The sequence below is a fragment of the Oncorhynchus mykiss genome, chromosome 4 (genome assembly GCF_057628025.1).
Source record: "Oncorhynchus mykiss isolate SJ-2025 chromosome 4, ASM5762802v1, whole genome shotgun sequence".
Taxonomy (NCBI): Eukaryota; Metazoa; Chordata; class Actinopteri; order Salmoniformes; family Salmonidae; genus Oncorhynchus; species Oncorhynchus mykiss.
The window spans coordinates 93,292,501-93,305,992 of NC_143025.1; the positions used below are offsets into that span (position 1 = coordinate 93,292,501).

At 44.3% G+C, this 13,492-nt stretch overlaps 1 protein-coding gene and 1 long non-coding RNA gene across 4 annotated transcripts; both read right to left on the reverse strand.

The window, feature by feature from the left end:
• Positions 1-2,052: 2,052 nt before the first annotated feature.
• LOC118964485 (uncharacterized) lies at positions 2,053-2,904 on the reverse strand. Its single transcript, XR_016495653.1, has 2 exons — positions 2,675-2,904; positions 2,053-2,619 (listed from the first exon to the last, which is right to left on the reverse strand). It is a non-coding gene; the product is annotated as an uncharacterized LOC118964485 (long non-coding RNA).
• A 3,213-nt stretch (positions 2,905-6,117) lies between these two features.
• LOC110522675 (uncharacterized) lies at positions 6,118-12,045 on the reverse strand. Of its 3 annotated transcripts, none has more exons than XM_036976417.2 (3): positions 11,863-12,045; positions 10,863-10,961; positions 6,118-8,507 (listed from the first exon to the last, which is right to left on the reverse strand). In XM_036976417.2, the coding sequence occupies exon 3, from the start codon at positions 8,488-8,490 to the stop codon at positions 7,045-7,047; it is 1,446 nt and encodes a 481-aa protein (XP_036832312.2). In that variant the 5' UTR covers positions 8,491-8,507; positions 10,863-10,961; positions 11,863-12,045; the 3' UTR covers positions 6,118-7,044. The 3 variants fall into 3 exon arrangements, with proteins under 3 accessions (XP_036832312.2, XP_090089646.1, XP_021456829.3); XM_090233520.1 differs by having other exon boundaries at positions 10,893-10,961; positions 11,863-12,026; XM_021601154.3 differs by lacking the exon at positions 10,863-10,961.
• Positions 12,046-13,492: the final 1,447 nt, after the last annotated feature.

Here is a 13,492-nt window from a genome sequence, read left to right on the forward strand (position 1 = left end):
AGAACCATCACTCAGCCAACTACCCCTGAAGAACCATCACTCAGCCAACTACCCCTGAAGAACCATCACTCAGCCAACTACCCCAGCTAACTGTCTCATCTTTACCTAAACCTGATAGAAATCACGAAACCGGGAAAACAGACGTGACATGGAAGTCAAGGAGAAGTACAGACTGTCAGCTTTTAGCTTCTGGTGACAAAAAAAATCACTTTAGGACTGAAATGTTGGTAAATAGACCCATTCAATTGTTGAAAGCATCAAGATGTGACGAGAGTCGTGATTTTGCACCAGGTAACACGTCAGGTGAGACAGTTCACTTCACAACACTTCAAAAGGTAGATTAAGGTTTTTCGTTTTGTAAATAGTGGTGAACTGTGAATTCTTTCTTTTCTTTCTTTAAAGGGTGTAACATGATGGTAACAGTGTGTTTTCAGTGTGAATTCTTTCTTTAAAGGGTGTAACATGATGGTAACAGTGTGTTTTCAGTGGGAATTCTTTCTTTAAAGGGTGTAACATGATGGTAACAGTGTGTTTTCAGTGGGAATTCTTTCTTTAAAGGGTGTAACATGATGGTAACAGTGTGTTTTCAGTGGGAATTCTTTCTTTAAAGGGTGTAACATGATGGTAACAGTGTGTTTTCAGTGGGAATTCTTTCTTTAAAGGGTGTAACATGATGGTAACAGTGTGTTTTCAGTGGGAATTCTTTCTTTAAAGGGTGTAACATGATGGTAACAGTGTGTTTTCAGTGGGAATTCTTTCTTTAAAGGGTGTAACATGATGGTAACAGTGTGTTTTCAGTGGGAATTCTTTCTTTAAAGGGTGTAACATGATGGTAACAGTGTGTTTTCAGTGGGAATTCTTTCTTTAAAGGGTGTAACATGATGGCAACAGTGTGTTTTCAGTGGGAATTCTTTCTTTAAAGGGTGTAACATGATGGTAACAGTGTGTTTTCAGTGGGAATTCTTTCTTTAAAGGGTGTAACATGATGGTAACAGTGTGTTTTCAGTGGGAATTATTTCTTTAAAGGGTGTAACATGATGGTAACAGTGTGTTTTCAGTGGGAATTCTTTCTTTAAAGGGTGTAACATGATGGTAACAGTGTGTTTTCAGTGGGAATTCTTTCTTTAAAGGGTGTAACATGATGGTAACAGTGTGTTTTCAGTGGGAATTCTTTCTTTAAAGGGTGTAACATGATGGTAACAGTGTGTTTTCAGTGGGAATTCTTTCTTTAAAGGGTGTAACATGATGGTAACAGTGTGTTTTCAGTGGGAATTCTTTCTTTAAAGGGTGTAACATGATGGTAACAGTGTGTTTTCAGTGGGAATTCTTTCTTTAAAGGGTGTAACATGATGGTAACAGTGTGTTTTCAGTGGGAATTCTTTCTTTAAAGGGTGTAACATGATGGTAACAGTGTGTTTTCAGTGGGAATTCTTTCTTTAAAGGGTGTAACATGATGGTAACAGTGTGTTTTCAGTGGGAATTCTTTCTTTAAAGGGTGTAACATGATGGTAACAGTGTGTTTTCAGTGGGAATTCTTTCTTTAAAGGGTGTAACATGATGGTAACAGTGTGTTTTCAGTGGGAATTCTTTCTTTAAAGGGTGTAACATGATGGTAACAGTGTGTTTTCAGTGGGAATTCTTTCTTTAAAGGGTGTAACATGATGGTAACAGTGTGTTTTCAGTGGGAATTCTTTCTTTAAAGGGTGTAACATGATGGTAACAGTGTGTTTTCAGTGGGAATTCTTTCTTTAAAGGGTGTAACATGATGGTAACAGTGTGTTTTCAGTGGGAATTCTTTCTTTAAAGGGTGTAACATGATGGTAACAGTGTGTTTTCAGTGGGAATTCTTTCTTTAAAGGGTGTAACATGATGGTAACAGTGTGTTTTCAGTGTGAATTATTTCTTTAAAGGGTGTAACATGATGGTAACAGTGTGTTTTCAGTGGGAATTCTTTCTTTAAAGGGTGTAACATGATGGTAACAGTGTGTTTTCAGTGGGAGCTTCAACAAGTTGATTGTTCTGATGGATAAAACATTTTAAAAAAGCTTTCAGTTTAACCCATTCAGATGTTCGTCTTTATTTCATTAGTGCTGTCACGTCATACTTAAGATCATTCTCTTAACTTAAAATACTTTGTATTTAGCAAACCATTAAAGCGATTTTTGTGTGTGTGTGTGTGTATGCTCATACGTGGGAAAAACTCCAGGTGTCCTCTAAAACTCAAATATCTCCCCCCTGCACGCACGCGCACACACACACACACACACACACACACACACACACACACACACACACACACACACACACACACACACACACACACACAGTGGTGAACCAGAACAATGGTTTACTGATCCATTTTTCCAATAGCAGCTGCACACCTGCAGACACACTAACTCCTTTCTTTCTTTCTAAAAATGAAGGGACTTCTCATCTTTCTAGAAAAGAGACACTGCTAAAAAAAAAAAAAGAATAGAGATTCACCTTCAAAAAAAGATTTCAGAATCATTCAAAATACAATGAAATGTTATCAGCCAAAACAACAGACCAATCTAAAGTATAGTATGTACAAAACCTCTTGGTAACACTTCATTAGGATAGTAACACGGCAACTATCTACTAACCCTAACCATCACCCCTAACCCTAACCCCCAGCCTAACCCTCACCCCTAACCTAACCCTAACCCCTAGCCTAACCCTCACCCCTAACCTAACCCTCACCTCTAACCCTCACCTCTAACCCTGTTAACACTTCATTAGGATAGTAACATGGCAACTACCTACTAACCCTAACCCTCACCCCTAACCTAACCCTCACCTCTAACCCTAACCCTCACCCCTAACCTAACCTAACCCTCACCCCTAACCTAACCCTCACCTCTAACCCTAACCCTCACCTCTAACCCTAACCCTCACCTCTAACCCTAACCCTAACCCCTAACCTAACCCTCACCTCTAACCCTAACCCTCACCCCTAACCTAACCCTCACCCCTAACCTAACCCTAACCCTCACCTCTAACCCTAACCCCTAACCTAACCCTCACCTCTAACCCTCAACCCTAACCCTCACCTCTAACCCTAACCCTCACCTCTAACCCTAACCCTCACCCCTAACCTAACCCTCACCCCTAACCCTAACCTTTAACCCTCACCCCTAACCTAACCCTCACCCCTAACCTAACCCTCACCTCTAACCCTAAACCCTAACCCTCACCCCTAACCTAACCCTCACCTCTAACCCTCACCCCTAACCTAACCCTCACCCCTAACCTAACCCTCACCCCTAACCCCCCCCCCCTTAACCCCCCTAACCCTCACCCCTTAACCCCTAGCCCTCACCCTCAACCCCTAGCCCTCAACCCCTAACCCTCAACCCCTAACCCTCAACCCCTAACCCTCAACCCCTAACCCTCAACCCCTAGCCCTCAACCCCTAACCCTCAACCCCTAACCCTGGTAACACGTCATTTGGATAGTAACATCTACTAATCTTAATCCCAACCCTCATTCTAATCCTAACCCTTACTCTAATCCTAACCCTTATTCTAATCCTAATCCTTATTCTAATCCTAACCCTTACTCTAATCCTAATCCTTATTCTAATCCTAATCCTTATTCTAATCCTAATCCTAACCCTTACTCTAATCCTAATCCTTATTCTAATCCTAACCCTTACTCTAATCCTAACCTTTACTCTAATCCTAACCCTTACTCTAATCCTAATCCTTATTCTAATCCTAACCCTTACTCTAATCCTAACCCTTACTCTAATCCTAACCCTTACTCTAATCCTAATCCTTATTCTAATCCTAATCCTAACCCTTACTCTAATCCTAATCCTTATTCTAATCCTAATCCTAACCCTTACTCTAATCCTAATCCTTATTCTAATCCTAACCCTAACCCCCAGCCTAACCCTCACCCCTAACCTAACCCTAACCCCTAGCCTAACCCTCACCCCTAACCTAACCCTCACCTCTAACCCTCACCTCTAACCCTGTTAACACTTCATTAGGATAGTAACATGGCAACTACCTACTAACCCTAACCCTCACCCCTAACCTAACCCTCACCTCTAACCCTAACCCTCACCCCTAACCTAACCTAACCCTCACCCCTAACCTAACCCTCACCTCTAACCCTAACCCTCACCTCTAACCCTAACCCTCACCTCTAACCCTAACCCTAACCCCTAACCTAACCCTCACCTCTAACCCTAACCCTCACCCCTAACCTAACCCTCACCCCTAACCTAACCCTAACCCTCACCTCTAACCCTAACCCCTAACCTAACCCTCACCTCTAACCCTCAACCCTAACCCTCACCTCTAACCCTAACCCTCACCTCTAACCCTAACCCTCACCCCTAACCTAACCCTCACCCCTAACCCTAACCTTTAACCCTCACCCCTAACCTAACCCTCACCCCTAACCTAACCCTCACCTCTAACCCTAAACCCTAACCCTCACCCCTAACCTAACCCTCACCTCTAACCCTCACCCCTAACCTAACCCTCACCCCTAACCTAACCCTCACCCCTAACCCCCCCCCCTTAACCCCCCTAACCCTCACCCCTTAACCCCTAGCCCTCACCCTCAACCCCTAGCCCTCAACCCCTAACCCTCAACCCCTAACCCTCAACCCCTAGCCCTCAACCCCTAGCCCTCACCCCTAACCCTCAACCCCTAGCCCTCAACCCCTAACCCTCAACCCCTAACCCCTAACCCTGGTAACACGTCATTTGGATAGTAACATCTACTAATCTTAATCCCAACCCTCATTCTAATCCTAACCCTTACTCTAATCCTAACCCTTATTCTAATCCTAATCCTTATTCTAATCCTAACCCTTACTCTAATCCTAATCCTTATTCTAATCCTAATCCTTATTCTAATCCTAATCCTAACCCTTACTCTAATCCTAATCCTTATTCTAATCCTAACCCTTACTCTAATCCTAACCTTTACTCTAATCCTAACCCTTACTCTAATCCTAATCCTTATTCTAATCCTAACCCTTACTCTAATCCTAACCCTTACTCTAATCCTAACCCTTACTCTAATCCTAATCCTTATTCTAATCCTAATCCTAACCCTTACTCTAATCCTAATCCTTATTCTAATCCTAATCCTAACCCTTACTCTAATCCTAATCCTTATTCTAATCCTAACCCTAACCCCCAGCCTAACCCTCACCCCTAACCTAACCCTAACCCCTAGCCTAACCCTCACCCCTAACCTAACCCTCACCTCTAACCCTCACCTCTAACCCTGTTAACACTTCATTAGGATAGTAACATGGCAACTACCTACTAACCCTAACCCTCACCCCTAACCTAACCCTCACCTCTAACCCTAACCCTCACCCCTAACCTAACCTAACCCTCACCCCTAACCTAACCCTCACCTCTAACCCTAACCCTCACCTCTAACCCTAACCCTCACCTCTAACCCTAACCCTAACCCCTAACCTAACCCTCACCTCTAACCCTAACCCTCACCCCTAACCTAACCCTCACCCCTAACCTAACCCTAACCCTCACCTCTAACCCTAACCCCTAACCTAACCCTCACCTCTAACCCTCAACCCTAACCCTCACCTCTAACCCTAACCCTCACCTCTAACCCTAACCCTCACCCCTAACCTAACCCTCACCCCTAACCCTAACCTTTAACCCTCACCCCTAACCTAACCCTCACCCCTAACCTAACCCTCACCTCTAACCCTAAACCCTAACCCTCACCCCTAACCTAACCCTCACCTCTAACCCTCACCCCTAACTTAACCCTCACCCCTAACCTAACCCTCACCCCTAACCCCCCCCCCCTTAACCCCCCTAACCCTCACCCCTTAACCCCTAGCCCTCACCCTCAACCCCTAGCCCTCAACCCCTAACCCTCAACCCCTAACCCTCAACCCCTAACCCTCAACCCCTAGCCCTCAACCCCTAACCCTCAACCCCTAGCCCTCAACCCCTAGCCCTCAACCCCTAACCCCTAACCCTGGTAACACGTCATTTGGATAGTAACATCTACTAATCTTAATCCCAACCCTCATTCTAATCCTAACCCTTACTCTAATCCTAACCCTTATTCTAATCCTAATCCTTATTCTAATCCTAACCCTTACTCTAATCCTAATCCTTATTCTAATCCTAATCCTTATTCTAATCCTAATCCTAACCCTTACTCTAATCCTAATCCTTATTCTAATCCTAACCCTTACTCTAATCCTAACCTTTACTCTAATCCTAACCCTTACTCTAATCCTAATCCTTATTCTAATCCTAACCCTTACTCTAATCCTAACCCTTACTCTAATCCTAACCCTTACTCTAATCCTAATCCTTATTCTAATCCTAATCCTAACCCTTACTCTAATCCTAATCCTTATTCTAATCCTAATCCTAACCCTTACTCTAATCCTAATCCTTATTCTAATCCTAACCCTTACTCTAATCCTAATCCTTATTCTAATCCTAATCCTAACCCTTACTCTAATCCTAATCCTTATTCTAATCCTAACCCTTACTCTAATCCTAACCCTTACTCTAATCCTAACCCTTACTCTAATCCTTATTCTAATCCTAACCCTTACTCTAATCCTAACCCTTACTCTAATCCTAATCCTTATTCTAATCCTAATCCTAACCCTTACTCTAATCCTAATCCTTATTCTAATCCTCGTTACCGTAACCTTAGCAAGCAGTTGTTTATCAACAAAGAGTTTTGTTGATAGTCCGTCTGTAGACGGTCATGCTATCTGGACTATCCAAAATCTTACCTCGCCTACAGTAGAAAAAAATAAAAATACAACTCTCAGATAACTTTAAAAACAGCCGTTTAAAAAAATGAATAAATCCCTTTCTTTTATAAAACCTCCAACAGCTCTGTTGTTGTTCTTTAATCCGTGCACCTTGGTTTCGTCTCAAATGACACCCTATTCCCTGAACAGCGCACTACTTTTAAAACAGAGACCAAAGTAATGTAGGGTGCCATTTGGGGCGTAGCCTAGCAACAGACAGTCCACTTCCTTAGTGACCTTTACTCGCGGGTGAAGGCCTTCTTCTGATTGGCTCGTACGACGTCGTCGGGGGAGGGCGTGTCGAAGGTGAAAGGGGTTATGGGTAAGAGGGGCGTCTGTTCTTTAGCTTTGACCAGCTGGGTCTGTGTTCCGTACAGAAACGCAGGGTGACCCCCTCCTCCGACCTCTAACCTCAAATCTCCCACAGCCTCCTTCATCATCATCATCCTCCTCCTCCTCTTCCCCCGGCTGGGCGCACGCACCGACAGGGTCAGGGCGAAGACGGACGGTCGAGCGAACACAGAGGAACCGTGGCGGTGGTGGTCTGACCTCAAGGCGACCGCGGACGGCGAGGAGAGGCCTTTGTCATGGCGACACGCGAACAACACTCCACCGTGGGACGACTGGGCCATGAGCGCACTTAGATCAACACTCTGATCACCCCATGGTGGGCGGGGACTCAGGGGAGTGGGTGACAAAAGGGGGCGGGATTTATCTCTGACTCCACCCTCTCGGATACTTCTTGGCTGTGGTTTCCCCGGTGGCAGGAGTGCGGCGAGGGAGAGTGATGGTGGGGTGTCGGAGGAAGTTCTGTTGTGTTGCTGAGAGGCTAGTGGAGAGAGCTCCCCCAGTAGGCCAGGAGGTGGTACTACCTGTCCGTCTGGGTCTGCTGCTGGCAACGTGCTTACTGGCTGACGTTGAGAGGCCAACAGAGACAGAGGGAGGACGTGGGGTTCTGGTGTTGTTGTGATCTGTGTCTGGGGGGAACAGTGTGTGTTCAGAGGTCCTGGGGGTTGTGGGAGCTGGGACAGAGAGCGTGTGAGAGCTGGCGCTGGTCCAGCGGCGGTCTGAGCTGTGTTGCCGTGGAGACCAGGGAGTGTTCTGTAGAGGGTGGGGCTGCTGTTGGAATGTTCCTGGATCAGCTCAGCCAATGACGGGCTTCCTTTGGGATCCGCCCCCTTAGCCCCTCCCCCAGTCGCTATCTCCATTGGTCGGCTGCTCTGGAGGACGGAGCTCAGGCTGCCGAAGGAGGGAGGGGCCATATTGGCGCCCGGAGCTGTCAGTTTGCGGTTGCCTAAGGACAAGCTACCCAAAGAGGAGGCAAGGTGGTTGGGGGGACTTGTAGCAATGGGGGCGGAGTTGGAGTTTAACAACGCTAGAGTGCCCAATGAGAGGCCAGAAAGAACAGCCAGAGTAGATGAGGACAGTGAGGGGAGTCCCGCCCTCTGACTCTTCTGAACATGCTCAGACATCAACTGGGCCAGGCTGCTGCTGCTCCCCGCCTCGGCAAACGTCGCCAAGGGCCTTGCGGAACCCGTCTTAGCGGACCGGGGCGGAGCTCCGGTGCTCTCGTCTGATAGGATGGTGTCCAGGGCTCTCTCGGAGTCGAAGGCGCACTGCAAGGCAACCTGGGTAAGGACAGACTCTGGCGCTGTGTCACCCGGCACCTCACGCATCTGGTCCATACATGAGTAAAGCTTGCCTGTGGAGACACACACATTACATTATAAATTGGCACATGGGACACTCAGGGATACAAAGAGCATCTTCAAACAAACACCTCACAAGAAACACACACACACACACACAAAGACACGTACGGACACACAGGGTTAGCGCTCTGTGTGTGTACCTTGGTCTAGGAAGAGAGGACGAGGCAAAGCAAGAGAATTTACTCCGTGCAAAATAAGATATTTTTAGCACGGAGATCTATGACAAGAGTGTAAAAAAATCTAATTAAACACTTCACGAGAGCCCATGAGCTCAAGTTGCAACAACATTTCCATAGGCTATGCATTTGTGTGAGAAAATAGAGTGATGGCCTCTAATAAAAAGAGGAGGATCCCATCAGCTTTCTATAGGCCAGGCATACTAGATTTATTTCTCAACTTTCCTAATATTAACCACATTTCTTATCTTTACAAACAGGAGTATAGCCTAGCTGGCTGGCATTAAAATGAACCACGAGAAAAGTATCCGCCATTCTTTATTTAAGTGCATAGATGACGTGTATTTTTTCACGCTGACCCTGTTCCGAGACAGGTGCATGATAATGGTCCATTCTAAATCAAAACTAATTTCACACATATTATTTAGTATATTACAGCATCGAGTCTTCTTGGGCTATGACGCTACAAGCTTGGCACACCTGTATTTGGGGAGTTTCTCCCATTCTTCTCTGCAGATCCTCTCAAGCTCTGTCAGGTTGGATTGGGAGCGTCGCTGCACAGCTATTTTCAGGTCTCTCCAGAGATGTTCAATCGGGATCAAGTCCGGGCTCTGGCTGGGCCACTCGAGGACATTCAGAGACTTGTCCCGAAGCCTCTCGTGTTGTTTTGGCTGTGTTTTTTTATTTTATCTAACCTTTATTTAACTAGGCAAGTAACCCGGACGACACCTGGCTAATTATGCTCCGCCCAATGGGACTCCCAATTACGTCCGCATGTGATACAGCCTGGATTCGAACCAGGGACTGTAGTGACGCCTCTTGCACTGAGATGCAGCGCCTTAGACCGCAGCGTCTGAGTGTGTTAACTATTTTACTAAAATACTTAAAAGGCCGCTAAAATTTTAAATATCGATATCGGGTTTTTTGGGCAAGGAAAATAAATCGGAAATCGGCCAAAAATGTAATATCGATGCATCACTACTAGTCATGTAATTTGTGTGACTTTTTAAGCACATATTTAACTCATTTAGTTGTGTCATAACAAAGGGGTTGAATACTTAGAATCAAGACATTTCAGGTTTTTTTTTTTTTTATACAAAAAAATGTAATATCTAAAAACATCATACTCATTTGATATTGAAATCAATGGAATCCATTAATCCATTTGAAATCAATGGAATCCATTTGAAATCAATGGAATCCATTTTAAATCAATGGAATCCATTTTAAATCAATGGAATCCATTTTAAATCAGTGGAATCCATTTTAAATCAGGCTGTAGCAACATGTGTAAAAAGGCAGTGTGAATACTAATCCCTATATAGTACTTTACTTTTATTGTGCCCTAAGTTGGATCAGCGGCCTGGTCAAAAGTAGTGCACTATATAGGGAATAGGATTCCATTTCACACCTTGGCCTTACAGTTATAAAGTACTTGGGTAGTGTTTAGTGTGTACTGTGTACTAGGGTAGTGAGACAGACAGACCTGTAGCAGGGGAGATGCAGTAGCCATCATCAACAGACTGTCCATATACTTCCTCATCGTTAAAGTATGCAAGTGGGTGCAATTCAGTTAATGACACTAGCATACAAACACACACTAGCTAGGTCCCACAAACACACACTAGCTAGGTCCCCCAAACACACACTAGCTAGGTCCCACAAACACACTAGCTAGGTCCCACAAACACACACTAGCTAGGTCCCACACACACACACTAGCTAGGTCCCACACACACACACTAGCTAGGTCCCACAAACACACACTAGCTAGGTCCCACAAACACACTAGCTAGGTCCCACAAACACACACTAGCTAGGTCCCACACACACACACTAGCTAGGTCCCACACACACACACTAGCTAGGTCCCACACACACACACTAGCTAGGTCCCACACACACACTAGCTAGGTCCCACACACACACACTAGCTAGGTCCCACAAACACACACTAGCTAGGTCCCACAAACACACACTAGCTAGGTCCCACACACACACACTAGCTAGGTCCCACAAACACACACTAGCTAGGTCCCACACACACACTAGCTAGGTCCCACACACACACACACACACTAGCTAGGTCCCACACACACACACAAACACACACTAGCTAGGTCCTACAAACACACACTAGCTAGGTTTTACATTTTAGTCACTACTTACAGTAGTGAGTGCATGATACATTTCTCGTACTTTTGACACAGCCGATGGCTTTCAATTTGCCTCCTCAGCAACTCTGCCTGGGTGTGAGCTTGGCCTTTTCTGGGACAGAACAATTTTCTTACAATCATTGATGAGTATATCTGGCTGGCTAAACTGTAAACTTTGTTAGTTAGATCACTGGCTAGTTAACAACACCAACCAGCTTCAGTTGCTGGAACTTTGGCAGCTTGATAGCTACAGCTGTAGAGTTACCTAGCTAACCAGCATGATGGAGTTAGAAAGAAACATTAGCTAATTAAACAATACCATTGACATATGCTTAAGATAGTTGTCCTAGCTTGCCAACTATGACAATTAACTATAGATGCCACCCATAAGCATTTACCGTTATAAGCATTTTTGCTACACCATTTTGCTACCGTATGTAACCAATAACATTAATTTGAGAATAGTCTGCAAGTAGACACCACAATTGTTCTTTGTAAATTGCGGGATATAATTTTTTACAATTGAAAGCAGTATTTATTTATTTGTTTATAAATATAAAATAAAAGTTCCGGTCCGCCCACACTAGTTGTTGCTTAACTCGTTGCGTTTAGTCGGGTTGTGACAGCCCGAATAGGACACGACAGCAACAGTTATATGCTTTTCAAGTTCATGTTAGCTAGGTAGCTAACTGTTAGCTATATTGGCTAACCAGCTAACTGTTAGCTTTAATGGCTAACAAACTACCTGTTAGTTATTTTGGCTAACCAGCTAACGGTTAGCTATATTGGCTAACCAGATAACGGTTAGCTATATTGGCTAACCAGATAACGGTTAGCTATATTTGCTAACCAGCTAACAGTTAGCTATATTGGCTAACCAGATAACGGTTAGCTATATTTGCTAACCAGCTAACAGTTAGCTATATTGGCTAACCAGCTAACTGATAGCTAACAACTTCAGGCCTTGCGTCGAAGGGTCCAAAACTGTCAGTAGCAAATTCACAGAATCTAACCTTCATCGTAGTTGCAGCCTCGGACATTTCTGTGCCGAGACATGTTGGTTTATAACTTATGTGTCCTTTCGGTCCCCTGTAGACGTAGTTTTCGGATCAGGCGGGACTATTGTCATTTGCGTCTCACTTTCCGACAGCCATATTTACGTAGCTAGCTACACACAAACACTTCTGCGCAGACTCAGTAGAGTTGAACGGTTCAGAGCCACACAGAATTTCTAAATACAGGTCGTGGATCAGTTTACACTGCAAAACAATCCCAAACTTGAATCTTTAGCGAGGAACAACATATAAAACTGTCGTAATGCCATTTGGCCTGCTGAGTGAAACATTTTCAGTTGTCTTGGCCCACTCTACAATTTATCTGAAAATAAAATATGTTTATTATGTTTATTCCATAATAAATTAAATTTAGCTCATGAGTGTAAACAACCACAAACATGCTTGTCAGCATCAAGCTGTTCTCAAAGACAATTTTATTATCTTATCAATCATTTCAAGAATCCATAATAAATACAGATATAACGCAGGTCGTTTCCAGACCACCCTCTTCCAGTCTAGATATGTTGGCTAGTGGCAAGGCCTCCACATTTTTTAGATACCACTACCCGAGGTACAACAAACCTCCACCATGTTTTTTCACATCTCTTATGTCTCACATTAATGAAATGGATGGTTGTGTACATTTAAAACATATATATATGTATTTAACCTTTTATTTTATTTAACCTTTTATTTAACTAGGCTAGTAAGTTTAAGAAGAAATTCTTATTTACAATGACGGCCTACCAAAAGGCAAAAGGCCTCCTGCGGGGACGGGGGTCTGTGATTAAAATAAATCAATAAATACTATATAAATATAGGATAAAACACACATCATGACAAGAGAGACACCACTACACTACATAAAGAGAGACCTAATAACAAATGACAACACAGCATGGTAACAACACAACATGACAACAACATGGCAGCAGCACAACATGACAACAACATGGTAGCAACACAACATGGTAGCAGCACAACATGGTAGCAGCACAACATGGCAGCAGCACAACATGGCAACAACATGGTAGCAAAACAACATGGTAGCAGCACAACATGGCAGCAGCACAACATGACAACAACATGGTAGCAGCACAACATGGTACAAACATTATTGGGCACAGTCAACAGCACAAAGTCAAGAAGGTAGAGACAACAATACATCACGCCAAGCAGCCACAACTGTCAGTAAGAGTGGCCATGATTGAGTCTTTGAATGAAGAGATGGAGATAAAACTGTCCAGTTTGAGTGTTTTGTTGCAGCTCGTTCCAGTCGCTAGCTGCAGCGAACTGAAAAGACGAGCGACCCAGGGATGTGTGTGCTTTGGGGACTTTTAACAGAATGTGACTGGCAGAACGGGTGTTGTATGTGGAGGATGTGGAGGATGAGGGCTGCAGTAGATAGGGGGGGAGTGAGGCCTAAGAGTGTTTTATAAATAAGCATCAACCAGTGGGTCTTGCGACGGGTATACAGAGATGACCAGTTTACAGAAGAGTATAGAGTGCAGTGATGTGTCCTATAAGGAGCATTGGGGGCAAATCTGATGGCCGAATGGTAAAGAACCTCTAGCCGCTCGAGAGCACT